General features: G+C 47.8%; 1 protein-coding gene across 1 annotated transcript; it reads left to right on the top strand.

The window, feature by feature from the left end:
- The first annotated feature begins 31 nt into the window (after positions 1 to 31).
- Positions 32 to 9,118, top strand: GINS3 (GINS complex subunit 3). Its single transcript, XM_077831246.1, has 3 exons — positions 32 to 211; positions 1,327 to 1,560; positions 3,690 to 9,118. Exons 1-3 carry the CDS (start codon positions 32 to 34, stop codon positions 3,918 to 3,920), a joined length of 645 nt encoding a protein of 214 aa, XP_077687372.1. The 3' UTR covers positions 3,921 to 9,118.
- The last annotated feature ends 17,133 nt before the right edge of the window (positions 9,119 to 26,251 follow it).

Here is a 26,251-nt window from a genome sequence, read left to right as displayed (position 1 = left end):
CCGCGGGGTCGGAGCGCGCCGCCGCCCCGTCATGTCCGAGGCCTATTTCCCAGTGGGGCCCGGGCTGGGGCCCGAGGAGAATTTCCTGTCGCTGGAAGACATCCTGATGTCCCAGGAGAAGCTACCGGGCCGCGTGGAGGCTGCCCTGCCCCGCCTGGCCGCCGTGCTGGGCAAGGGCGCGGGGGCCGGCCAGAGCGACGGCATCCCGGAGGTAACCCGCCGCCGGGGACTACAGCTCCCGGCAGCCCCCGGGCCCGGCCACGTGACAAGCCGGCGGGCGGGCCGGGAGCTGTGCTCTGTGTCTGCCCGCGGGGCAGGCTGGGAAATGCAGTCTCCAGCCTCAGAGTGGTGGCGTGCGGGGTTGCTCGCGTGCTTCGGTGCCGTTGCGGCCGCGTGGAGCTCTCTGCGGGGAGCGGTTTGTAAGGCCCGGCTTGAGAAAGCCCTGGCTGGGGTGATTGAATTGGGGATGGGACTAGACACCTCCTGAGTTCCCTCCCAACCCTGGTCTTCTATGATTTCACCCTCTGTCATGTGTAGCTTTGGCCTGGGTGCAACATCGCGCTAGGCTCTGCATTTTTGCATTACAGTTTGGGGGGGGGGCTGCAAACTGCTCTGGGTGGGCACATTTTACCCCCACCCCAGATTCTAATCTGAGATCGGTGGGATATATAGTGAAATTAAAGGGTAATATCTCTTCAAACCAATATCAGAAAATTCTTACTGTAGCATGCCCTCAGCCTGTAGAGTGCATTCACTAAAGCAATGACTGTGACTAGGGTATCTTTTTAAGGGCCTGAAAGTGTTATGCCCATTAAATATTGTAGTGAGGTGAGAATTTCTGGTAGAGAATGTAGTTACTGTTGGTTAGCTGTTTCGTTTAAATTCTAGTTATTGTCTGGGGACCATGCCCTGCAAATAAATTCTGTGTGTAAAATTACTTCCCGGAGGAATCCTAGTGGTGGGGATCACATAAGCAAAGTTGCACATATATGAAAGTGTCTGCAGGATCAGGGGGACTCTGCTTGTAACTTTCCTTACACTGCAATATTGTTTTTTATTTATATATACATCTTACACATGCAGCTGTCTTTCTGTGCCTCATACTTTGGCACCCGTTCTCACAAAAATTTTATGCCTATGGATATTGCCAGTGACAACCAAAAGTCTATGATTTACATTAGTTTCTACTATTGTAGACTGAAATGAAATCACTCTCTTGTGGATCTTCAGTATTCATCCGAGTTTCATGTTTATTTGTTATCAAGATCGGAGTTCATTTACCTATATTTTGGGGGGGGCGGGGGGTTTTCTGTTGTTTGCATGCAGGGTTCAAAGGTGGAAATACCATTGTGGCTAGCAAAAGGGTTGTATGACAACAAACGGAGGATACTTTCAGTGGAACTGCCCAAGATTTACAAGGAAGGCTGGCGGACAGTGTTCAGTGCTGATGCCAATGTTGTTGACCTGCATAAAATGGGGCCATTCTACTATGGCTTTGGCTCCCAGCTCCAGAATTTTGACAATCCAGAGAATACAGAGATAGCTCAGACTATACTGCAGGCAAGTATTTGAACCAAGTCTAGTTCCTTTGTTAGCTTTGGTTTCCTTTTTCTTTGCTGCTGCCTCCTCCATATTTCCTGCAACTTTGCTGTAAACAACATGTAAAAACATGATTCTAGCTTGAGTAAGGACTGCAAGATCAGGCCCTCTGACATCAGATGTGCATATTCAGATCCCAGAAAATTCAGTAAGATTCGTATGTATGCATCCAGGAGCCGAATTTGGTCCTGTGAGTTTTGTACAAGGAACGTGATGACTTCTAGAAGAGGAACTACTTTGATGCATCACTTCTTAGTAACAGAAAATGCAAAGCATCTGTCAGAGATTGTACCTCTGGGGCATCCTGTTGGGGTGACAGTGGGCACCTCTGTGGTCCCAGACATCATCTCTGGCTGTACGTGTTGCGATTTTGCTGGTTCAGAGTGCAGGGTTTAGTCCTCTGGTTGTATATCTGAGGGACGCTGCTCCCCCCCCACCCACTCACTTCTTGGTATAACAGCATCCAAAACAAAAAAGGCAAACAAAATAATCCTGCAGTACAGGCTCACCCCATTGTTCTCTGCAAGGCAAAAGTTAAATAGTCTCTGTGAAGAGGGTGGAGGGGATCCAGGGTCTTAACTGGCTGCGTGTCTGAGGGACTCAGGCTGAGTGCCTGAGACTGTAATAGAAAATAAAGTAAAGATGGTCCCTTTACCGGTCAAGTTGGCAGAGGTTCATAAGCAGCCCCTGCACTATGAGCCCCGGGAGCTCCGCTTTCCTCTGAGTGCCACATTTCCCTGAGCAGGGATACTCCCCTGTAGGGACCTACTCATCTCCAGGCTTGACAGGCTTTGGGTGTGCTGGGCTGGGTGCTGATTGTGCCTAGAAGAGCTCTTTAACCCCTTCCTGACTGGAGTGAGGATCTGCCCCACCACAGTGTCCCTCCTCCTTGTTAATGAGTTGTGTTTTATATATCATGGCATAAATAAACTAATGTTCAAAGAAATGTGTGACTAAAGTACAGAGACCTCACTGAGAGCTTGAAAGTCTTTATTTGGTGCTTGTAGAGCACCCAAATACCAAAGTTTTAGATGCCAAATAAATGTGTATACTAGAAATAATAAATAAAACCCAGTCATTTTGTGATTGGTGCTTCTAAAAGCATAGTTTCCCAAGGAATCTTAAACCCAATTTCCAAAGATTATCAAGAGTTTAACCCTTTGCCTTTCTTTGTACCTTATTATATATATGTTTTTACCCATAGTGGTAGGGAAAAAAAATCTTTTAAATGATCCCCTTTGTTTAGCTTTTTAAGTGTATTGTTTATGTATTGTATGTTTTTGAGTTGTACTAAATGTGAAAGTGTTTGAGCAGCATCCCAAGTGCTTTGGGGGCAGAAGGAGGTTTGTGTTTGGTAAATGCAATCAGGAGTAGTAGTAATGCCTTTAAAAAGGGGAGTCTCATTTGGCTCAGTTTTGAGAAGAAAAACATTAAGCAGCATTCGCAAAAAGAAAAGGAGTACTTGTGGCATCTTAGAGACTAACCAATCTATTTGAGCATAAGCTTTCGTGAGCTACAGCCAACTTCCGATGAAGTGAGCTGTAGCTCACGAAAGCTTATGCTCAGATAAATTGGTTAATCTCTAAGGTGCCACAAGTACTCCTTTTCTTTTTGCGAATACAGACTAACACGGCTGTTACTCTGAAACCTGTCATTAAGCAGTATTGTAACAAATGCATGACTACAGATTAATGGCCTGCAGTCGAGCAAGGCCCGTGCTCCAAAACCAATGACTTCTCCCACTTGAATGGAGGTGGAATTATAGTTATGTTTCAGTAGCCCCGCTCGGTCAGCAACTAGAAGGCAACAATCACACTTGACCAATCGAATTCAACCCAGTTATACACACATTTTCTAGCCAGGATTTTGTATACTCCTCCATCCACCCCAGTTAGGTAAAGCTTATCCTTGAGTACATCGAGTTCACTACCACAGTCAGGTGCTAGCCCAGAAGAAATCCTTGACTGCATAGATACAGACAACATAGGGACTAGAACCCTGGATCTTTCAGCTCCTAAGCAAAGGCCTCTAGCACCTGAGTTCAAGAAGAATCTCCCTTAGCCTTTGGTAATTCTGCTTTTCTCCCTTAGACATTTATTGGCCGTTTCCGTCGCATCATGGACTCCTCCCAGAATGCCTACAACGAGGACACCTCTGCACTGGTGGCACGGCTGGATGAACTGGAACGAGCGTTGTTTCGAGCTGGTCAGAAAGGGCTGAATGACTTTCAGTGCTGGGAGAAGGGGCAGGCTTCTCAGATCACAGCTTCCAGCCTGGTGCAAAATTACAGGAAGAGAAAATTCACGGATATGGATGGTTGACGGCATGAAGGACACAAAACTGCTACAGGGGATACTGAGGTACTCTGTGTCAGAGAGAAGAGAGACCAGCCAATCTTGGAAAGGGACAGACTCTCCTCCCAGTTTAACTGAAGTTCTTCTGTGCAGCATCTTCAGATTAGAACAAAGAACATTTTAGACTAAAGGATGAGTATAACAAGAATACATCACAAAATTGTTTTACAGCGCTCACGTCCTTCTCCCATGGATTTATGGTAATAGTTTTGGGCTTCATATCTGAGTGGATATAAAAGGCTCTTCTGAAAGAGGATCATTTAATATTTACTGTATTTATCATCTAAATAGATCTGGAATTGTAAATAGGGATTCTGAAAATGTAGTTTCAACTCTTTCACCCCCACCTCAAATCCCATCTTCCCCACACATACCCCAGTGTGTTGACCATGAACAGCTGTTTCCAGCTTCATGATTCCACAGGACATCCCCGTAACATGAAGGGAAGAGTGGTATAGACTGCATTGTGTTATCCCTTTCTCTCGTGCTATGTCTTAATGCACCAGTACAAATGTCTTTATTAGGGATAAGCACCTGCTTTTAGCTGATTCTTTTGCGGCTTTAGTTTCGTATGTGATTTTAATGCTTGTCATTGGTACAGTAGAGACTGTCTTCTGTTTGTCCACACAGCAGTTGAAGTCTTGCTGCAAACTTTATGCACCCTGCTTCCACCTCCCACTGCCACTACTATGCCTCATACCTGCAAAGCCCACCTCTGGGCAGCAGGTGGGAATGGAGAGCCCATTCACTCCTACATGCATGGTGGTTTTTGTGATATGGACACCCAGTTCATGAAAGAAGTTGTCCTGATTTCTAGTTTTGGCTAATTGTGAAGGGGCAGAGCTAATGAATTGTTTGTTTCCTTCTGATCTATTGTTATTTCCTCTCTGAAAATGCCATTCTTACTATTGGAAGCAAATGGAATTAGAACTCATTAAACAGCACAAGGGTTGCTCTATGGAGATGTCCTCAAAATGTAGCTTTGCTTGTGAGTCATGTTGGAGGGCAGAACACCCAGAAACACATGGTTCCCTCTCTAGAAAGCTACTCCTGGGACCATTGGAATTTGTATTCTTGGGACAAGTCATTAGAAACTATCTGGGTGTTTCTTAGCCTTCCTTGGGAGTAAGCCCTTTAAAAAGTAACTAATGAGGGGCCTTATCCTGAGAGGTGCTGAGCATTCACAGTGACTGTTGTCTTGATTAGTAGCTGTGGATGTTAATCAGAATTTCAGCGTCTCTTGGGATCAGGCCCATGGAGAGCAAAATTTTGTGTGGGCCACTTGTTCTTGGATGTTTAATGTAATTGTTGGCTAAGGGATCCCCCACAATAGGCGAGTGGCCATTCTTTGGGCCTCAGGAGTGAAAGCTCTGCCTCTGCAGTCAGTCAGAAGGGACACTGAGTGCTGGATACGGCAGCGTCTTCCACTTGCCATGGTCTCTGAAGTGCACAGGGCAACCTGTCCCACTGCAGGAGACTAAGCAGCAGCTAGTGGAATATGAAGAGGGAGTTCAAGCATGCACATTATTAAATGCCACTGTGCTAACCGACAGCATGCTGTGAAAATGATGCATTTTTTATAAGAAACTAATTTTAGCCTGGAGTTTGTATATTTTCTATTTGGGGATTTCTGTGCTGAATAAATGAGTGTTTCACATGGAATAAGTTCTTCACACAGTGTGTGTCTCTGTAATTGCCCTGCTGCTGAGAATCAGTCCTAGCCAGGAGACGAATGCTAACCCTGTGGCTAAGGTTTCTGAATAGCCAAAGTCTTGCTGCAAGAACCCACCGTGTTCTTCACACAGCTCCCAAACACAGGAGTATTACATTTTATACACTTCCGCTGGCGTAGCAACGTCTTCCATTTGACTCCTAGCTCCACTGAGACAATCCTAGCAGTTGCCACGAGTCACATTAGAGACACTGCTAGGTTGATAGAAGGCTCCAACCTTTAATTCTGTTTAAAAAAAAAAAAAAATTATAAAACCCAAGTGACAGAAATGTGTCAGTATTTATGCTTAGATTTTGGATTTTTTTTTTTTTTTTTAATTCCGGGGAAACTATTTGATGTTTTGGATGTAACCATTCTCTTGCAGCATGTGCAGCCCAAACATTGAAGCATTGTGGTAATGCTCAAGAACCAGAAAGTGAAATTGACTGATGATTATAATACTGTACAGCATTCACTGTATATAGTGCTTATGTTCAAACACTTTCCAAATATTAACTAATGAATTCTCACGATCCCACTGTGAGGAAGGGAAGTATTATCCTCAGTTCCCAGAGGGGTAAACTGAGGCACAGATGTATGAGACACACCAAAGGTCAAACAGCAACATGATGGCAGAGCCAGAAATGGAATCTCTGTCCTGACTCCTATTGAGTGCTCTAACCACTAGAATGCGGGCACTCCCAAATAAGAGCAAAACGGGCGCAATCTGTTTTCATTGTCCAAGCTGAGTGAAGTGAAAACAGAAACCAATCAGCATATGTAATTAAAAGTAATTTAGGTTTTAAAAACCCAGTTTTAAAGGGGGCAGCATCGACTTGAAATCTAGTCTGTTTGCCAAACAACATGCGCTCCCTAAATTCTTTTACCAATTTTTGTGGCATGTTTTTAAAAAAAATTGTTTTCTCTCAAGCAGCAAAGACATTGAAATGACTCTGCACAAAATGCTGTCAAATGCACAAAATGAACAAATTAAAAAATTACTATTGGGAGCGAATGGAATTAGAACTCATTAAACAGCACAAGGGTTGCTCTATGGAGATGTCCTCAAAATGTAGCTTTGCTTGTGAGTCACGAGGGTTTTTTTCTCTAACCGCTTTCAGTAATCTTAGATATACTTGTGACAGTAGTCGATACAAAATGTTCACATAGATGTGGTGGGGTTTTTTGTTTTTGGTTTTTTCCCCATTGATAAATGTTCCTTTGATACTTTCAGGTGTTGTTAGTAAACACGATAGGACTTTTTAAAAGAAAACATGATATTTAAACTGACAGTGTCCTCTGAAATTGCAGCCAGCAGTTTGCAGATTTTATGTGCTATTGATTTTCTTGTTATCTTGTATGCCTTATTCTATCCAGAAATACTTCATGGCTGTTCCAGAGACCAGATGCCATTGAGAAGCCTGGTAAGGTATCTGGCTAAGCCTACTGTGTAATTTTGATAAACACAAACTGTACTTCGTAATCACACAGCAGTGAACTAAAGTGAGAAGAGTTTGGATTTGCATACTTGTAAAACAGAAACAATCCCTGGCATTTGACTAACAAAGTTAAGGAGCACATATTTAACAAATCAGCAGAGTGGAAGGTCTCTCTAGAATACTGGCAGCGAATCCCTGTCATAGAATCATAGAATATCAGGGTTGGAAGGGACCTCAGGAGGTCATCTAGTCCAACCCCCTGCTCAAAGCAGGACCAATCCCCAATTAAATCATCCCAGCCAGGGCTTCGTCAAGCCTGACCTTAAAAACTTCTAAGGAAGGAGATTCTACCACCTCCCTAGGTAACGCATTCCAGTGTTTCACCACCCTCCTAGTGAAAAAGTTTTTCCTAATATCCAACCTAAACCTCCCCCACTGCAACTTGAGACCATTACTCCTTGTCCTGTCCTCTTCTACCATTGAGAATAGTCTAGAACCATCCTCTCTGGAACCACCTCTCAGGTAGTTGAAAGCAGCTATCAAATCCCCCCTCATTCTTCTCTTCTGCAGACTAAACAATCCCAGTTCCCTCAGCCTCTCCTCATAAGCCATGTGTTCCAGACCCCTAATCATTTTTGTCAGAAGTAATGAGTTGGAAAACTCCACGTTTGCACTTAGATTCTCTTTAAACTTTTTATTTATTGCTTCTCGGGTACTTTTCCTTACAGCAGAGGCAGCCACTGAGGCATGATGCCCAATTAAATATAAATAGCTTTTCAACCAACATGCAAAACCACCCCATCCCAGTTCTTTCCTCCTTTTTTACTTCTGTTGCAGCTTCTTCGCCAGCATCTTTGTGCTCTAATCAATGTCTGTCTGTCCTCTGGGCTAGGGTTATTTTTTTGTTGGCAGAGAGAAGGTATTGATAACCCCTGCCAGACTGGAAGTAGTAGGTGTAGTCATTCTGATTTCAGTATTGAACATCAATCTCCATAACAGAGAGGTCAAGCTAGATCAAGAAATAGCAACCAGGAAAAGATAAAGCAGAAAGTGGCCCAGACCTTTTAGCACATTCTTTGGCATGAAGGCATCTATTTAACAGGAAGACATTTTAGGGTGGGATTTTTGAAAGCACCAAAGTGAGTTTGGAGCACGAATCCTATTGCAAATCAATGAGGCTTGTGCTCGTAGGTCATTTGAAAATCCCACTGCTGTCCTGGCAAGGTTCTGAGCCGACGCCTACAGGTTAGCCAGTGGCTGAGCCCTACGGCATCAATTTGAGGAGTGAGGTGTGACCCAGGGACTTCTTGGTGCCAACCAGCAGAGAGCACAAAGGATGTATAGGGTTGCACAGGGATCGCCTGGGTCAGATATAGACATATTAGTTCACCAAAGGGTGACATGTAAAGTCTCTACTGAGAGGCAGTAGCCAACAGGTCTCCATAATCATTTCAAAATGTTTGCACGGATAATATTTAAGGAGTTACTTATCCATACTGGAAATTGTGTTCTTAAAATCTTAAAGTAAAGGCAGGGAACCAGGAGATGACATGCCGTGGACAGGTTCTTTTTAGGCAGGGCGTCTCGCCAGACACTTGTCTGGTTATTGTGTATTGTGTGCTTCACAATGGATGCTGATTTACAGACTAAGTCAAATGCTGATTGAGATTGTGAAATGTACAAGAAAAAACAGCCAGCAGGGGGGCATCTGGTTTATGAATAAGGACAGTCAATAATTCTGATGTATCTATGGGTGCAAACAGACACCCTAGATCTTTTACCAAAGAGGCAAGCTAATGGTGTGACTAGTCTTATGAATGGAAGATCACAGCCAAACTTGGCTATAAAACGGTGCAAGGACTTTGGGTGAGCATTGCTTTCTAAGACATGGAAGTGTCTAGGTTCCAGAACATGTTATGATTTTATTTTATATGTAACCATATGTGTTTAGTAGTTCTGCTTGCTATCATGTGAATTGCTACACTTTGTTCAATAAACTTTTGTTTTTACTGTAAGTGTTGTGTATCAAGCAGAGTAGTGATCTGAAGTGGAACAGTGGGCATGTACTGCTTCTTTGGAAGCAACAAATCTGTGAGTACTGCAAATGGCCAGTGGATCGTTGGCTGGAAACTCTAGGGAGACTCTCAGGGTTGGAGTGTTCCTGCCGCTAACCTGTAGAGAGGTAGCCAGGCTGGCATAGGCCTAGAGGGGATGGTTTGTGTTGCCCATGGCCAGTGGAGTTGGGGAACTGACCCACGGCAGGCACAGATGAAGCTCCCTCATGCTAAGGGCGGATGGTCGCCTCACAACTGTGGGTACCTGCAGGAAGCACCTTCCTTTGATCGTTCGTTTTTTTTGTTTTTTTTAAGCAGAGATGTGTCAGAGGTGCTATACTCAAAATTCTAATTGAGCCACTGGCACAATCCAGCTTGATCTGGCACAATCCAGGTCTGAGCCAATCCAACGATGGCACTCGGTAAACCTTTTCTAGATATAAAGTGCCCCAAGCCACATCTGCTCAGAGGATGCATTGTGTAGTGGTTAAAGCACTGCGCGGGGAGTCAGGAGATCTGGGTTCTATTCTCAGCCCCACCACGGGGTCTCCTTTCGTGACAATGGACAAGTCACATAGGCCTGGATATTTAAAGGTGTTTAGGCATTGCCTGTTTTGTCCCTTGGTAAAATGAGGATAATAGCAACCTAAAGGGGTCGGGCATCTTGTGAGGTTTAACTTACGTTTGAATGCCTGCAATATTTTATAAACATAAGTAAAAAGTATTAATTTGTTGCAATAAATCTGTACCTCAGTGTTTACAATAGGGAAAGGCCCCTGTCTCTGCCAAACTCCAGCGCCTCACTTAGGTGGGGCTCGACGGAGTATGTAAAAGTTACCCCTAGTTAGAAATCATTCTAGGTTCTTTGATCAGCCCAGTAACACGCTTCACTGTTGAACTCTTCTAGGGGTGTGACCCACCTGATCACCATGAGGGCCGGCTTTCTTACACCCTCGCCCTTCTATCCTACCTAAACAGCACCTTGTCACTGCTGCAAAGTGGCCAGAGAAGCAGGGCTGAACTTGCATTTTCTTCTCTTTACGGGTGGTTTTCCCCGAGAGGCAGTACTTCTGCTGGAACAAGCGGAGTCCTAAGCACTTAATATTGCTAATCGTCTTTGGTGAGATTTTGTATGAAACCGATAACATCACAGATTGCACACACTGCTGGAACCACTGCAGGGATGGAAGGGGTGGTGAGTATTGGGGAAGTCTGGCCCACACTAGCATCCAGTGTGACCAATGGTTTCTTTTTCCAAGACTAGCTTTAGAAAGGGATCTCTGTGATGGTTTTGATGTGGCTTTCCATGCTTCCCTGTGAACGGGCAACATGATTTAAACCTGTGGTGGGCAGAGTCCGTTTCTAAAGGCACTAAAATAACACAAGGGGGTATTGGTCTGGGATTAGGGCTCCTGTGTGCAACAGTAACCTATATAATAAGATTCCAGGATTGTCACTCTGGGTGTCATTTTGATGCCTAGTGTGTCTGTTGAAACAGGGTGAAGAGATGGGAACAGCTAGAAGCATGGCTGAGAGCTTTTTGTTTAGAGTATCACCAGGCTGACTCATCACTGGGATTCGCAGTTTGTTACTTGTCCAGTTCTCAGCCATTTTCACCTTTTTTACACGCTGCAAATTCAACCTGTACGACAGCCTGGGCTTTTACCTAGGGCAGATCATTATTGTTCATCATAACCCAGGCTTCCCATGGAAATACCTCCTGGGGGAAGAGTCTCTGAAGATTGCCCTCACAGCAGAGCTTTCAGTTGGGGAATGGAGCTGGGTGTAGAATCACAGTTCATTCTGCAAGGATCTTACTCCAAGCCCATTGACTCTTGGGGAATCTGTAAGAAGCCGCAGACTTTTGCTCCAAGGCCATGTCTTCTGTTTCCTCGCAGCAACAGGACCTTAGGGGTATGTTGGCACTGAAGGCTGGAAGCAAGCGCCTTGACCTAGCACGTTAAAAATAGCTGTGTGAGTGCTGCAGCTTGGGCTGCACCTTGGCCTCTCAAGCCTAGGGGCTCAGGTGTGCTTGAGAGCCCAAGCTGTACCCTGAGCCACCATGTTCACGTGGCTATTTTGAGTGTGCTACCTCGAGCCAAGCTAGCATGAGTCTGTCAACCCAGGCTGGCTCCCAGCTGAAGTGTAGATGTACCATCAGCATCTTAATCACCTCTCCATTCACACCCATCCCCCATTCCCATTACCAGCAGTTACTCACATGCCTTGAGAGAGGACAGACCCACTGGGGCTGGGTTAGATTTTGACGTGTACATTACTGGCCCAACACCTTCCCCCACAGTTAAATCTGGCCCCGGAAATGCTCAGATCCCTTGCTGATGATCCACAGATTCAGTTTCATTGGAAGAGGGAGGAAGGCTTGGTGATGTCCGACTACTATGACCAAGCCATTGTGATCTCAGCCAGCCATTTAGATTGGAGTGGCCAACCAGAGCCTGAGAAGGAGCCAGAATTTACCAATGTACATTGTCAAAGAGCCACAGTAATATGTCAGCAGCCCCCCATCAGCTCCCTGACGGTGCTCCCAGCGCCTCCCACCCACCCCTTTGATCAGTGCCTCCTGCTCCCTCCCCAGCCTCCTGAACAGCTGTTTTGTGGCATGCAGGAGGCTCTGGGAGGGTGGGGGGAGGAGTGAGGGCACTGCAGGCTCAGGGGAGGGGGAGGGGAAGGGGTTGAGCGGGGCCAGGGTCTGTGGCAGAGCCAGGGGTTGAGCAGTGAGCAGCCCCCGGCACACTGGAAAGTTGGCGCCGGTAGCTCCAGCCCCGGAGTCGGTGCCTGGACAAGGAGACACATATTAACTTCTGAAGAGCCGCACGTGGTGCCGGAGCCCCACGTTGGCCACCCCTCATTTAGACCAATCATGTCAGGAGCTCAAGCTGTATTGTCTGCTGCCAACGTAAGGGACTTACAGTCGCCCTTCTTTTTATGGCAGTGTTTGTATTAACCGCTTGCTTGCGGAATCCTACACATTTATCAGTTAATTACTGAATTTTCCCCACTAGTTCCGAGAGGAGTTTGAAATAACCCCATCTGTGCACTCACCTTCTTTGTGCTGTTTGTGAATCGCCTTGTCAGAGTCAGCAGAGGGAGCACTGAGCAGAAGACGCTGTTTTTGTATGAATCCTACCTTAACTTTTTTTTTAATCTAGGCTAGTATGAATTTAGGTGCTATTCTCCAGCAGCTGAGGTCAAAGTTGGAGCCTAAATTACTTGAGAATGTCTCTTTGAACTTGTAGACACTGTAACAGGATGGAACAAATATCAAATGGGACCCAACCTGCGCCCTGACAGCTGCAAACAAAAACCAAAACGTTAATTTCAAGCTCCATCAGGGACGAGAAAATATATCCCTGTTTGCCAAATAGAAAAGGACCAAACTGGCGAGAATGAAGCTGTGCTCTGAGCTACAAACAACAGAGAGGACAACCGTTAAAGTAAAACAATGGTAAAGACTATTCCTTATCTGCGTCCTGTTAACAACAGCCTTGCTTGTGTTAACAGATTGTGCATCCACTTTGGCATAAAACAAGCCCCATCAAATCATGAGTAACTATGAGTTACCTGGAGGTCCGGTAGATGTCACAATGAGTCAAGGAATGGAACCCAGGCGTTCTGACTCCCTGTCCCATTCTCTAACTGCTTTAAAACAGCTGCATAAATATCCATCTGTCTGAGAGCAGGAGAACAGCAATTCCACCAGTAGTTTTGTTATGAATATGTTCCCCCTCCATCCAATAGGTCAGCACCTTGTGCCTGGCTTTATTTCATCCAGTGCTAAGAGGAGGAGAAAGGGACATTTTTGGATTAGTAATAACTAGTTCTTATACAAAGGCCAGTATCTTTAACCCTGCTGTACAGATGGGGAAACTGAGGCACAGGGAGGGACGTGAGTTGCCTACGGTCACCCAGCAGTCCAGGTCTCTTGAAAACACAGGTCTCCCTATCTGCTAGGCTACTCTGCCACTCCCACCCCCATATAGCGCACTCACTTTCCCTCCTCCCCCTCCCATTTCCAGGGCGCAGTGCTGTGGGCCATGCTTCCTGCACAGGCGAAGAGCGCACCTGACGTTAATCTTTGCTATTCCCTTGTAGAGCGGAACTCCATTCCAGAGAGCTGTGCCCTGGGCGTCCCTTCGATTGTTGTGGAAAATTACAAGGAATGGCGCAACCCAAGAAGCCAAGGCGCTCGCTCCGCTTTTAAAACACTTCATTAATGTCATTGACAATTCCAGCAGGTTCCTGAGATTAGCACACTTCTATTTTTGAAGAGTTCTTTCTAACGGCGGCCTGCCAAGCAGGGCCAGCAGCCTCAGAAATCTTTCTATCTGGATTGGCAGGACACCCTGTGGTCTTTCACCTTGCATTAGCCTCTGTGAATTCTTGTAGCTTCAGCTCTTCCCCCTGCTGCTCCCCCGTGCCTGGAAAAAAATTGAAGTCATGTTTTGTAGTTAGCCCTGCAGGGAGGTGGAAGCAGATTCCATGCCAGGGCTGAGAGCTGCAAGCACCAGTCTTTGGGCATGACCAGCATGAGTTTGTTGCCCTGTCTGGGCAGAATTTTGGGCATGGTGAGTCTCCTCCTAAAATATTATGGCGCTTGGGAGGGTCCCCGTGCCGAGCTCTGTGCCTTGGTGCCTCAAGAAAATGTCTAGCTGGATTAAAACAAAAAACCGTTCAGCACCAAACCGCAACCAAAAGGGCTGACTTTCAAAAATTAAGGAAATTAGTTAGGGAAGTGGATTGGACTGAAGAATTTATGGGTTTAAAGGTAGAGGAGGCCTGGGATTATTTTAAATTAAAGCTGCAGAAGCTATCGGAAGCCTGCATCCCAAGAAAGGGGAAAAAATTCATAGGCAGGAGTTGTAGACCAAGCTGGATGAGCAAGCATCTTAGAGAGGTAATTAAGAAAAAGCAGAAAGCATATAGGGAGTGGAAGAAGGGAGGGATCAGTAAGGCAAGCTACCTTATTGAGGTCAGAATATGTAGGGATAAAGTGAGACAGGCTAAAAGTCAAGTAGAGTTGGACCTTGCAAAGGGAATTAAAACCAATAGTAAACGGTTCTATAGTCATATAAATAGGAAGAAAACAAAGAAAGAAGAAGTGGGACCGCTAAAAACTGAGGATGGAGTGGAGGTCAAGGATAATCTAGGCATGGCCCAATATCTAAACAAATACTTTGCCTCAGTCTTTAATAAGACTAAAGAGGATCTTAGGGATAATGGTAGCATGATAAATGGGAATGAGGATATGGAGGTAGACATCACCATATCTGAGGTAGAAGCGAAACTCAAACAGCTTAATGGGACTAAATCGGGGGGCCCAGATAATCTTCATCCAAGAATATTAAAAGAATTGGCACAAGAAATTGCAAGCCCATTAGCAAGAATTTTTAATGAATCTGTAAACTCAGGGGTTGTACCGTATGATTGGAGGATTGCTAACATAGTTCCTATTTTTAAGAAAGGGAAAAAAAGTGATCCAAGTAATTATAGGCCTGTTAGTTTGACATCTGTAGTATGCAAGGTCTTGGAAAAAATTTTGAAGGAGAAGGTAGTTAAGGACATTGAAGTCAATGGTAAATGGGACAAAATACAACATGGTTTTACAAAAGGTAGATCGTGCCAAACCAACCTGATCTCCTTCTTTGAGAAAGTAACAGATTTTTTAGATAAAGGAAATGCAGTGGATCTAATTTACTTAGATTTTAGTAAGGCGTTTGATACGGTGCCACATGGGGAATTATTAGTTAAATTGGATAAGATGGGCATCAATAGGAATATTGAAAGGTGGATAGGGAATTGGTTAAAGGGGAGACTACAACGGGTCCTACTGAAAGGTGAACTGTCAAGTTGGAGGGAGGTTACCAGTGGAGTTCCTCAGGGATCGGTTTTGGGACCAATCTTATTTAATCTTTTTATTACTGACCTGGGCACAAAAAGTGGGAGTGTGCTAATAAAGTTTGCAGATGATACAAAGCTGGGAGGTATTGCTAATTTAGAGAAGGACAGGGATACCCTACAGGAGGATCTGGATGACCTTGTAAACTGGAGTAATAGGAATAGGATGAAATTTAATAGTGAGAAGTGTAAGGTCATGCATTTAGGGATTAATAACAAGAATTTTAGTTATAAGCTAGGGACGCATCAACTAGAAGTAACGGAGGAGGAAAAGGACCTTGGAGTATTGGTTGATCATAGGATGACTATGAGCTGCCAATGTGATATGGCTGTGAAAAAAGCTAATGTCGTCTTGGGATGCATCAGGAGAGGTATTTCCAGTAGGGATAAGGAGGTTTTAGTACCGTTATATAAGGCACTGGTGAGACCTCACCTGGAGTACTGTGTGCAGTTCTGGTCTCCCATGTTTAAGAAGGATGAATTCAAACTGGAACAGGTACAGAGAAGGGCTACTAGGATGATCCAAGGAATGGAAAACTTGTCTTATGAAAGGAGACTCAGGGAGCTTGGCTTGTTTAGCCTAACTAAAAGAAGGCTGAGGGGAGATATGATTGCTCTCTATAAATATATCAGAGGGATAAATACCAGAGAGGGAGAGGAATTATTTAAACTCAGTACCAATGTGGACACAAGAACAAATGGATATAAACTGGCCACTAGGAAATTTAGATTAGAAATTAGACGAAGGTTTCTAACCATCAGAGGAGTGAAGTTTTGGAATAGCCTTCCGAGGGAAGTAGTGGGGGCAAAAGATCTATCTTGCTTTAAGATTAAACTCGATAAGTTTATGGAGGAGATGGTATGATGGGATAACATGGTTTTGGTAATTAAATATTCATGGTAAATAGGCCCAATGGCCTGTGATGGGTTTTAGATGGGGTAAGATCCAAGTTACCTGGGAAAGAATTTTCTGTAGTATCTGGCTGATGAATCTTGCCCATATGCTCAGGGTTTAGCTGATCGCCATATTTGGGGTCGGGAAGGAATTTTCCTCCAGGGCAGATTGGAAGAGGCCCTGGAGGTTTTTCGCCTTCCTCTGTAGCATGGGGCACGGGTCACTTGCTGGAGGATTCTCTGCTCCTTGAGGTCTTTAAACTACAATTTGAGGACTTCAATAGCACAGATATAGGTGTGAGGTTTTTTTGTAGGAGTGGTGGGTGAAATTCTGTGGCCTGCGTTGTGCAGGAGGTCAGACTAGATGATCATAATGGTCCCTTCTGACCTAAATATCTATGAATCTATGAAAAACCAATGCTCTCAGCATTGGGGGCGGCGTGTGGATGGCCCTTGCTCTCAGTGGGAGCTGAGCCTTCTTGAAAACAGGCCAAATCCTGCCAGACTGCAACTGGAAGCAGAGGGCGCAAAGCACCTCCCAGGATCAGGCCTGTACAGTGGGCCCCTGCCCCATGGACCCAACTGACCCCCCTCCACCCCTTCACCGTGAGCCAGCTGCACGAGCTGCAGCTGGTCTGCTTCCAGACCGCGCCACGGAAACATCCATACACGCTTGTGCTCCACACCCTTCACGCCCTCACCCTTGTGTCCCGTCCCGATACAAAATGGCGGGACCTCCTGCCACCTTTGGAGGGTGAGGAGCCCCGGTGGGCCAGCCTATATTCCACCTTGGTCCCGAGGCCCACCGGAGATATCAGTTGGCGGCTCCTTCACGGAGCTGTGAGCACGGGCGTGTTCTTGGCGCGGTTCACCTCTATCCCAGACACCTGCCCCTTTTGCGGCGTGAGGGAAACCCTGGCACACACATATCTGGAGCATACCAGGCTGCAGCCCTTATTCCGGCTCCTCACCAATATTTTTATTATGCTTTTGGTTGCACTTTTCCCCTCACCCTCTTATTTATGCACTCCTTATCTGCGGCCCCACAAAGTCATGGGATCTCCTGGTCAACCTCCTCCTGGCCCTAGCTAAAACGGCCATCTATAAAACCAGAGTGAGGAGGTTGGCCGATGGAGTCTCTGTGACTGTGGGGCCTATTTCCTAACCTCTGTCCGTTCACGTATCCGGGCAGAGTTCCTCTGGTCGGCGTTCACTGACTCCCTTGATGCCTTTGAGGAGCAATGGGCGCTGTCCGGGTTTCTCTGCTCGGTGTCCCTAACCGGGTCCCTTCGTTTGACCCTTTGACTGCACTCCTGTCCCTGTTATTTCATTAGTTGTCCCCCGGATTTATTTGGTGTCCAGGTCTTGTGGATCCCCCTCTTAGGCTGGTGGGGGGGATCCTTTAGCAGTGGATGGGCTTCGCCCGCCCACTTCCCGGATCCCAATCAGATCAGGCCTGTAGGGCCCAGGTATTTCTCTTGCAGGTATTTCTGTAGTGCCTGATGCTGTCTCGTGTGTGTGCGCTGGGCAATAAACAAGATTCAAGCAGAACATTACTTCTAAATCCTCGTTCCCCTCATGCTTCAGAGTCCATCTCCTCACGGAGTCCTAGGCATTAAAAATGGAATTATCCCAGCCAAAAAAAACCCAAAAAAACAACCCCAGGGAAATGCTTTATAGCCTCTTCTGGTTCATCCTGGGATCAGAAGAGAAGAGGCTTCCTATATTAAATCTCTGCCAGAAAAATCACCATTTGGCCTAAGAATGAACGTGAGAAATTTCAACCTAAAGGTAATCTACGTCCCCCACTGCCCCCAGAAAAATGCCTGAAAACAGGCTTGTAATGAAAATCCCCTCCTGGACCATGACTTTGCTGTTACAATTCTGCTGTGACATTGTAATAAAAGCATCAATGTAAAAAAGCAAATAGAAGTGTTAATAAAAAGCCAACCCCCATAGGATCTGAGCTCTCAGCTTGTGAGACCCATAAAAGCAGACAGATGTTCTGCTAGCCACAGGAGGGCTCTGGGCTTGTTCCCTGGTTGCAGTAGAAGCATATGGAGAATTACAAGAACAAGAGAAAAAAAAATCAAATACCAGAGCTGAACTGATCAAATAAAGCCCTGTGCCGGGGTCACACCAAGAAATTGCAAAAGGACTGTGCAAAATTACCATGGAAAAACAAACCCAAAGCCAGCTCCTTGGCGGCTGTAAATCATTGTAGCATCAGTGAGGTTGATGGAGTTATGACAAGTTTACACCAGCTGAGGATTTGGCCCACAGTCTAATGGTTTAAAGATGGGATACAAGGCCAGGAATGCATAAGAATGGCCACACTGGGTCAAGACCTAAGGGCCCTCGAGCCCAGTATCCTGTCTCTCACCGTGGCCAGTGCCAGATGCTTCTGGTAGTAGCTCTGTTTTGACCCTGCTGCTGCCACTTACTTGCTGGATGATCTTGGACTAGTTACTTAATTGTTCTGTGCCTCAGTTTCCCTAGATGTAGACCAGGATTAATAATGATCCCCTTCTTCCCTCCCTCCCCCAGAAGGATGGTGGGATCTCCTTTGTGGCTGTCATGCCCAGCTGGAGGGCGAGTCGGCCAGGGGCAGCCTAGCTTCTGAAGGAAAAATGTAGAGGAAACCACACAAGTCAAATGTCATGGAGCTTCCTGGTGCTGAGTAAGGACTTCAGTATCCGCCATCATTAGAGCCATGAATGCCTTTCTTGGCTAGCAGAGGCATCTGTATCTGTTCCAGGCCGTCCATCTGGGTGCTAGAGCTTTCACGATTGATGTTATATCCAGCACGTCATGGGTACTTGGCTCATGTGATAAGCGGCAAGTTACAGCTTGGGTTAAAATGAATTTAAATGAGTATTTCTGTCTTTAACAGACTCTTTACCTAAAATCACTGGAACGAAATAACCCCTAGCAGCCCTGGGGGCCTCCTCTTTCCTGCTGCTTGAAACATGCAGCCAGCCTACAAGGGTGCTGCGCTCCTGCAGCCGGGCCCCAAAGCCCCTTATGCTATACCGCTGGGAGAAGGGCCGTGGTAACGGACACATGCAAACGCTGGGGACAGGAGGCAGGGGGCATTCAAACAGAAGACAGGCCAAAACCCACCACATAATTCTCTTGCTAAACTCTCCTGATTTGGGGGTCAGTTGCATGGTTTGAGGAATTGGCAACATTGAGTGATATGACCAAGGTGACGTAGTGTGTCAATGGCGAGCAAGGAATACCATCCAGCTCTCCTGACTCCCAGCCCAGTGCTGTCTCCATTGGCCCATGCTGTGGCCCATCCAGTATCGTGCAGCGCCTTATCCTGTTCTGTTCTACATGGCCCAGGCAGTGGAACTGTCCACTGTGACCCCGAATGTAAATTCTGAATGGGCGTTTATTTCTGCGGGAGGTGTAATCCGATCATATGTGTAATTCACATTACTGCAGGTTGTGAATTAAACTCCCAGTGGTCAGTAACCAGCAAAGGGAAATAAGGCAGGGGCCCTGTTCAGAATTAATGACATGTACGCTCCCAGCCTTCCTCAGCCATATAGAAAATGGAGGTTTTTAATGACTGTTCAATCATTGATTCTGAGGCCAGGCTACACTCCATAAATTAGTGGAGTGACGGCATCCATTCCTAAGCCCTCCTCCGCAAAGGCTTTCAAAGGAAAAACCACTAGAGGATAAAAGCAAGCCAAGGGCCAGCTTCTCATCTCAGACCAGTGCAAATCAGGTGTATGCTGGAGGAATGGAGATCAGAATCAGGTCCAAACTGTACCACTCCAAGCAAGACCACTATGTGGTCACTCTTACATTGGTGTCAATCTGGAGTAATTCCAGTGGAGTTGCTCCAGATTTACACCTGTGTGGATGAATCCTGCCTTGGTCTCTGATCAGGTTTCTGAAGGTCTCGCCTGCATTTCTGGTACTTATTCAGTGCTAAATCATACCCTCAGATACACAGGCACTGCTCCCATTAACAGCACTGTGACTCCAACACTTGCCTCCAAGGAGAGAACTTGGCTCATGCACTCCTCAGGACAGAGATCATGGGCTAGATTCTGACCTCTGTTACATCAGTGTAACTCCATCGACTGGAGGGGTCTCTCCAGGTTTACACCAATGCCTTGGAGCTCAGAATCTGGCCCATGTCTCCGTCTCTGTTTAGACAGCACCGACTGTACTGATGGCATTTAGTGACCAAACGACGTTTCTAGGAAGCAATTGCCTCGCTTGCGGGTGGCTACCCATAAATCTGGGGGCACAAATCTATTGCAAATGAGTCTGCGTAGGCCCAGGGGCTTTGCCTGAATCAGCAGTGCAAAAGTGCAGTGATACCTCTGGGTGACATAGAGGCGACTGCTTTAAATCGCACATTGGGAACTACATCCAATACGGGGCAAAGAAAGACGATCTCATTTACAATTGCTTCTATCATAAAAACAAGCAGGGAGCTAATTACTTGGGAGCCATCTGCCTGGGAGAGCTCTGATCTCACCAGGCTTTGAGCAAATCTGTTGAACCCGTTGGTTTTTTCACCAGAATAGCTGATATGCTGCCATACAGAATAGATCGGATGCCTTTGGCTGGCCCCCTCTGCCTTTACCGTCTGGAATGCAGGTGATGACGCAGGATGGGTGGATTTTTGCTGCACTGTGACCGTTGTTTCGTGCCCTCTGCAGGCTGTGAGCAGAGAGTGTCTGTTACTCTGCACATGGGCAAGAGCATCTCTGCACAGCAACCTCCGGTGGCAGGAGATGGAGACAAGCCCAACTGATGCTGTTGTGCACAGTAAACGGCAATCATCTCATTTGGGAGGCAGCTCAGAAATCAGCTGCATTGGGACAATATAAGGGATTTGCAGCCTAGTAAACAAACAAGTCTGCAGACAGGCTTTCCGGAGGCCTGATGCTGAATCTCCCTCTGCGTGAAGGGAGAAGGAATCCTGGCACTATAGTGAGAGGAGCTGAATAAATACCTAGGTAGGTTACACTGGGGAACCTCCTCTTAGCAGAGTGATCAGTGCCTAGAAGACTGGGGGTCCCAGAACACAGGGCCTTCCTCTTGGGTAGCATCTCCTAGAGAGACCAGCGGTGTCTGGCAATGCAAGACTGACTCGCACCACAGCCCCCTCTTGAGAACGGTGCGATAACAGCACCCACAAAAGCAGGTCAAGCAGGGAATCTGAGATTATTAGCCCCTTGTGCTCCTCCTGTAAACGATCAGAAAGCCAGCGAGGAGACCAGCGGGCAGGCGTTAGGTGCTCCCCTTGCCTCGGGCCACTCTGGGCCTGGAGCTATATTCTGCCTGGGTGCATCCACAGGCGGCTGTGAGCAGAGTGCATTGCGTGGGTCCAGCCTGGAGGGGGCAGAAATGTCGCTGATCATGTGCAGGCTTGTGCTGGAGAGCCGGCCATGAGAACCCAGAGAGAGGAGCTGCAGTCCCTTGGCCTGCTGCAGACGATGTGGCTTGTGGCGCCTTCCTGCATGGGAAGGGATCCAGCGGGAGCCTGGGGCTGCAAATCATTTCGATCTCCAACGACTGGGTGCTTATGTAAATGATCCTTTGGGGGTTTACCAGGGACAGAGGATGTGGCTGCACAGACAGAACTTCTGGACTAGAGTTGGTCCTGACGCCTGTGGCCATGGCAGATTCCTGCCCCCGATGCTACAGCTTGAGCCTAGCAGCCTTTAACTTGGATCAAGAGGAAGCCATGAATGTTGGGAGGTGTGATCTAGAAGGGGGGGTGTGTGCCTCCATAGGAGATGCGGGTGGGTGTCCTATGGTAGTGCCTGGCAAAGAACCTCACTAATACCCAAGTCATGAGATCCACCCTGCTCCTCTAGCTGAGCAAAGAATAGCTTCCAGGCTGCTTTCAGACTTCCATAGCCCTGGTCTGCCTGCCTCCCGCTCTGCAGCAGAGCTCTCCTGGGGGGCATGACCTTGCTGACCCAGAGCCCCCCCAGCCTCGATCGCATTGTGTGACACTGACCCTAGCTTCCCCAGGAGAGCAAGAGGGACGGGGGGTGGGGAGGGATGCTCCCAGACCTGTAGCTCCCTCGCCTGAGAGCTGGCCCCTAACCGTCCACAAGCCGATTAAGCCCAGCGTGTTAATTGGCTGTGACAGCTCATTTTGTTATCGCCCGCCTCGTTATTGACCTGGTGCGCGTGACCGGGTGCAAAGTGAAGGTCAGAGCCGGCCCACAAGCCTCCCGTTCCAGCAGGGCTCGGAGAGCAGCAGGCCCGGGCTCAGCCCTGGCAGCCTCTAATCTGGGACTGTGCTGGAAACAGGCCACGCTCTGGGACAGGAGGGAAGCTGCATGGTTTGGAAGCTGTAGCTTAATGCCTCTGCTGCTGGACAGGCCCCTCCTGGCAGGCTCACCCTCTGGGCTGACAGCCCCCTCGCCCATCCCACCCTCCTGCTAAAGAGGTCTCCCTTTGGAGTCCACCCATTCTGCTCCTTTGAACCATCCTTTGGAGTCACTGCCCAGCAATCTGCTCGGTCTGCCTGGCACGCTATGGTGCAGTGCTAGAAAAAACCCCAGTGGTGGGGGGCACACTCCTGTCGTGTGCACTGGGACTGCAAGTGAGCAGGCAGAGCAGAGAAGGCCTCCGTGATGACAGCTGGGGAAGGTGAGGCACAGAGAGGAGAAGCCAAGAGAAAATGGGTGTTAGGCTAGGTGTGCTCAGACCCACTGAGGTCAACATGGCACAGAAGTACGCAGGGATATGGGCGGGGGGGACTAAACCCTCTCAGCTTCAGAGCTGGCCAGTGCATATATTTTTTTAAAGGACAGCCTCCCTTTCCTTGGGTGCAATTTGCCCTTGCAGATCGTGCGCCCACATATTTGTTTTGCACCAGCAATGAACGACAGGCACCCATCTGACTATTTAGAAGGTTAAGCCTCTGAATTGCAAGGTCCTGGGCCCTCGACATGGCTGGATTTGCATCCGCAGTTAGCTGCATGTATAAAAAATAACCCCACATGTGTGATGGGATGGGATGTGATGTGATGGCTTCTTGGCCAGAAGCAGAGGCAGGGAACTCAGCCTCTCTCGGGTTTGCTGATGCTCATGGGATGTACACTACAAAGTCTGCTTTCCTGGGCTCCTGCAGCTGCCCCTCCAACTGTTCGGCCATCTGCCCAGCTTCGGCTGCACTTCTGGAAGGAGGAGCCTTCTGACCGTGAGCAGAGCATTGCCGTAAGATGAGCTGACTCAGCCCTCTGCGCTGGGGCCTTCACTTAGAATCATAGAAGATCGAAGTTGGAAGAGACCTCAGGAGGTCATCTAGTCCAACCCCCTGCTCAAAGCAGGACCAATCCCCAACTAAATCATCCCAGCCAGGGCTTTGTCAAGCCGGGCCTTAAAAACCTCTAAGGATGGAGATTCCACCACCTCCCTAGGTAACCCGTTCCAGTGCTTCACCACACTCCTAGTGAAATAGTTTTTCCTAATATCCAACTTAGACCTCCCGCACGGCAACTTGAGACCATTGCTCCTTGTTCTGTCATCTGCCACCACTGAGAACAGCCGAGCTCCATTCTTTTTGGAACCCCCCTTCAGGTAGTTGAAGGCTGCTATCAAATCCCCCCTCACTCTTCTCTTCTTCAGACTAAATAACCCCAGTTCCCTCAGCTTCTCCTCATAAGTGATGTGCCCCAGCCCCCTAATAATTTTCATTGCGCTCCGCTGGTCTCTCTCCAATTTGTCCACATCCCTTCTGTAGTGGGGGGCCCAAAACTGGACGCAGTACTCCAGATGTGGCCTCACCAGTGCCAAATAGAGGGGAATATCACTTCCCTCGAACTGCTGGCAATGCTCCTACTAATGCAGCCCAATATGCCGTTAGCCTTCCTGGCAACAAGGGACACTGCTGACTCATATCCAGCTTCTCATCCACTATAATCCCCAGGTCCTTTTCTGCAAAACTGCCACTTAGCCAGTCGGTCCCCAACCTGTAGCTGTGCATGGGATTCTTCCTTCCTAAGTGCAGAACTTTGCACTTGTCCTTGTTGAACCTCATCCGATTTCTTTTGGCCCAATCCTCCAATTTGTTTAGGTCACTCTAGACCCTATCCCTACCCTCCAGCGTATCTACCTCTCCCCCCAGGTTAGCGTAATCTGTGAACTTGCTGAGGATGTAATCCATCCCATCATCCAGATCATTAATGAAGATGTTGAACAAAACTGGCCCCAGGACCGACCCTTGGGGCACTCCGCTTGATACCGGCTGCCAACTAGACATTGAGCTGTTGATCACTAGCCATTGAGCCCAACAATCTAGCCAGCTTTCTATCCACCTTATAGTCCATGCATCCAGCCCACACTTCTTTAACTTGCTGGCAAGAATACTGTGGGAGACCATGTCAAAAGCTTTGCTAAAGTCAAGGTATATCATGTTCACTGCTTTCCCCTCATCCACAAAGCCAGTTATCTCATCATAGAAGGCAATCAGATTGGTCAGGCATGACTTGCCCTTGGGGAATCTCTGTTGACTGTTCCTGATCACCTTCCTTTCCTCCAGGTGCTTCAAAATGGATTCTTGGAGGACCTGCTCCATGATTTTTTCGGGGACTGAGGTGAGACTGTAGTTCTCTGCATTCTCCTTCTTCCCTTTTTTAAAGGTGGGCACTATATTTGCCTTTTTCCAATAGTCCGGGACCTCCCCTGATCGCCACGAGTTTTCAAAGATAGTGGGCAATGGCTCTGCAATCACATCCACCAACGCCCTCAGCATCCTCGGATGCAGTGCATGCAGCCCCGTGGACTTGTGATCGTCCCGCTTTTCTAGATAGTCCCGAACCTGCTGTTTAAACCTTAAACATATATAAAAACACGAGGCGGAGGCTTTGCTATGAGAAGCAAAGCAACCGACTGTGTGGGCAGGTGTGTCAGGCCACTCACTGTGAAGGATCCCCAATTGCCTTACATGCTGGGTCTGTGGGGATAAGTCACCAACCACTGAAATGCAGCCACCTCTGGGGTGTAGCACCTGCTTTACTCTAGCAACAGCTTTCAGGAGGGGCAGAGCAGAACATCTTTTTGCACCAAAACCCCTTTGGGAACTTTAAGGAGGCAGAGCTGAAGTTTGTCCAAGATCCCAGAGCACTTACCCCTGCTCTTGAACAGATCTTTAAGGCCCATGAGGGGTATCTCATCAGCAAGACAGCCCTGCCAGCAGCACTGTGCCCCTTTAGCACCATGCTGGGGCTTCTTTCCAGTACTGACTCTGCAAGGGATGGGGGGGCAGAGGGGAAGAACGCCCCCTATTGAATCTTTAACACTGCTTCCTAGGTTTGATGTTGAGGTTTCCCACAGTTCTGGAGCAGGACTGATCCTGCTTAATACACAAGATTACAGCCTGAGTGGGTGGGGCTGAATCAAGAGGGGGGTGGCTCTTTGTCCCACCCCCCTCATGCTTTCGATGGCTGTCTCTCTTTTCGGAACCATTGCGCTGTCCTGAGCGCAACCCTCAGAGGCCGATTCCTGAGAACCAGGCCTGGAAAGTCCCTGCACAAGTTTGGAGCGCTTGGCCTGGGGGGGTTGGCTGTTTCTGGCATTCTCCGCCCCCGGAACACAGTCCTGGAGCACCTGTGTGACTCAGAGCCATTACAATGGGCATGAAGGGGGTCCAGATCGTGTCCCCTGGCAAGTGAAATATTAACAGAGCTGGAGACCCAGAGGCAGTAAGCTACTGCTGCGAGGCAGGTGCCTTTTCGTGCTCCGCCAGGTAGCAAGACGTGGGTAGGAGGCAGAGATCAGACCTCTCCATGGAGGGGGGACAGTCCTTCCCTCTCCACGCCCCGCCACCACAGGCTAGCTGTCAGTGGCAGCAGCATCTGGCATGTGCTGTGGAGATCAGCTGGCAGAGGTTACTGCAGAACCAATCGCTAAGTCTCGCACGTCACTACCAGCATGCACTGAGCTAGCCCGGGCCCTGGGGATTTGGCATCTTTCCTTGCGCCTGGGTTTTCTTATTTTGCAGCTCAGCAGGCTGCTGCTGGGAAGATCTCTGCTCAGCTGCCCCAGGGACGTCATGGCTTTATGGGGGATACGGCCTCTTAAGGGGTGGGGAGCTGATGTGATCGCTTTCCCCCGGGATGGGCGTTTCAGAGGTTCCCCCAGCTGCACAGATTGTACAGGGTCAGCAAGGCAGATGGGATACAGCCCCAAGAGCACTGTCTACTAACCCTTCCTACCCACCCTAGAGGCGAAGGGCGGGGGCTTGTGAGGGCAGTTCCCCTCACTGGCACCTCTGTGCCATCCCCACTCCCT

The sequence above is a fragment of the Eretmochelys imbricata genome, chromosome 12 (genome assembly GCF_965152235.1).
Source record: "Eretmochelys imbricata isolate rEreImb1 chromosome 12, rEreImb1.hap1, whole genome shotgun sequence".
NCBI lineage: Eukaryota > Metazoa > Chordata > Testudines > Cheloniidae > Eretmochelys > Eretmochelys imbricata.
The sequence above is the reverse complement of the archived record's forward strand: the minus strand, read 5'-3'. Positions and strand labels throughout refer to the sequence as shown.

Coding starts and splice junctions, on each gene's coding strand:
- GINS3 (XM_077831246.1), top strand. CDS start 32: ATGTCCGAGGCCTATTTCCCAGTGGGGCCCGGGCTGGGGCCCGAGGAG. Junction 212..1,326: donor AGAGCGACGGCATCCCGGAG/GTAACCCGCCGC, acceptor GTTTGCATGCAG/GGTTCAAAGGTGGAAATACC. Junction 1,561..3,689: donor TAGCTCAGACTATACTGCAG/GCAAGTATTTGA, acceptor TTTCTCCCTTAG/ACATTTATTGGCCGTTTCCG.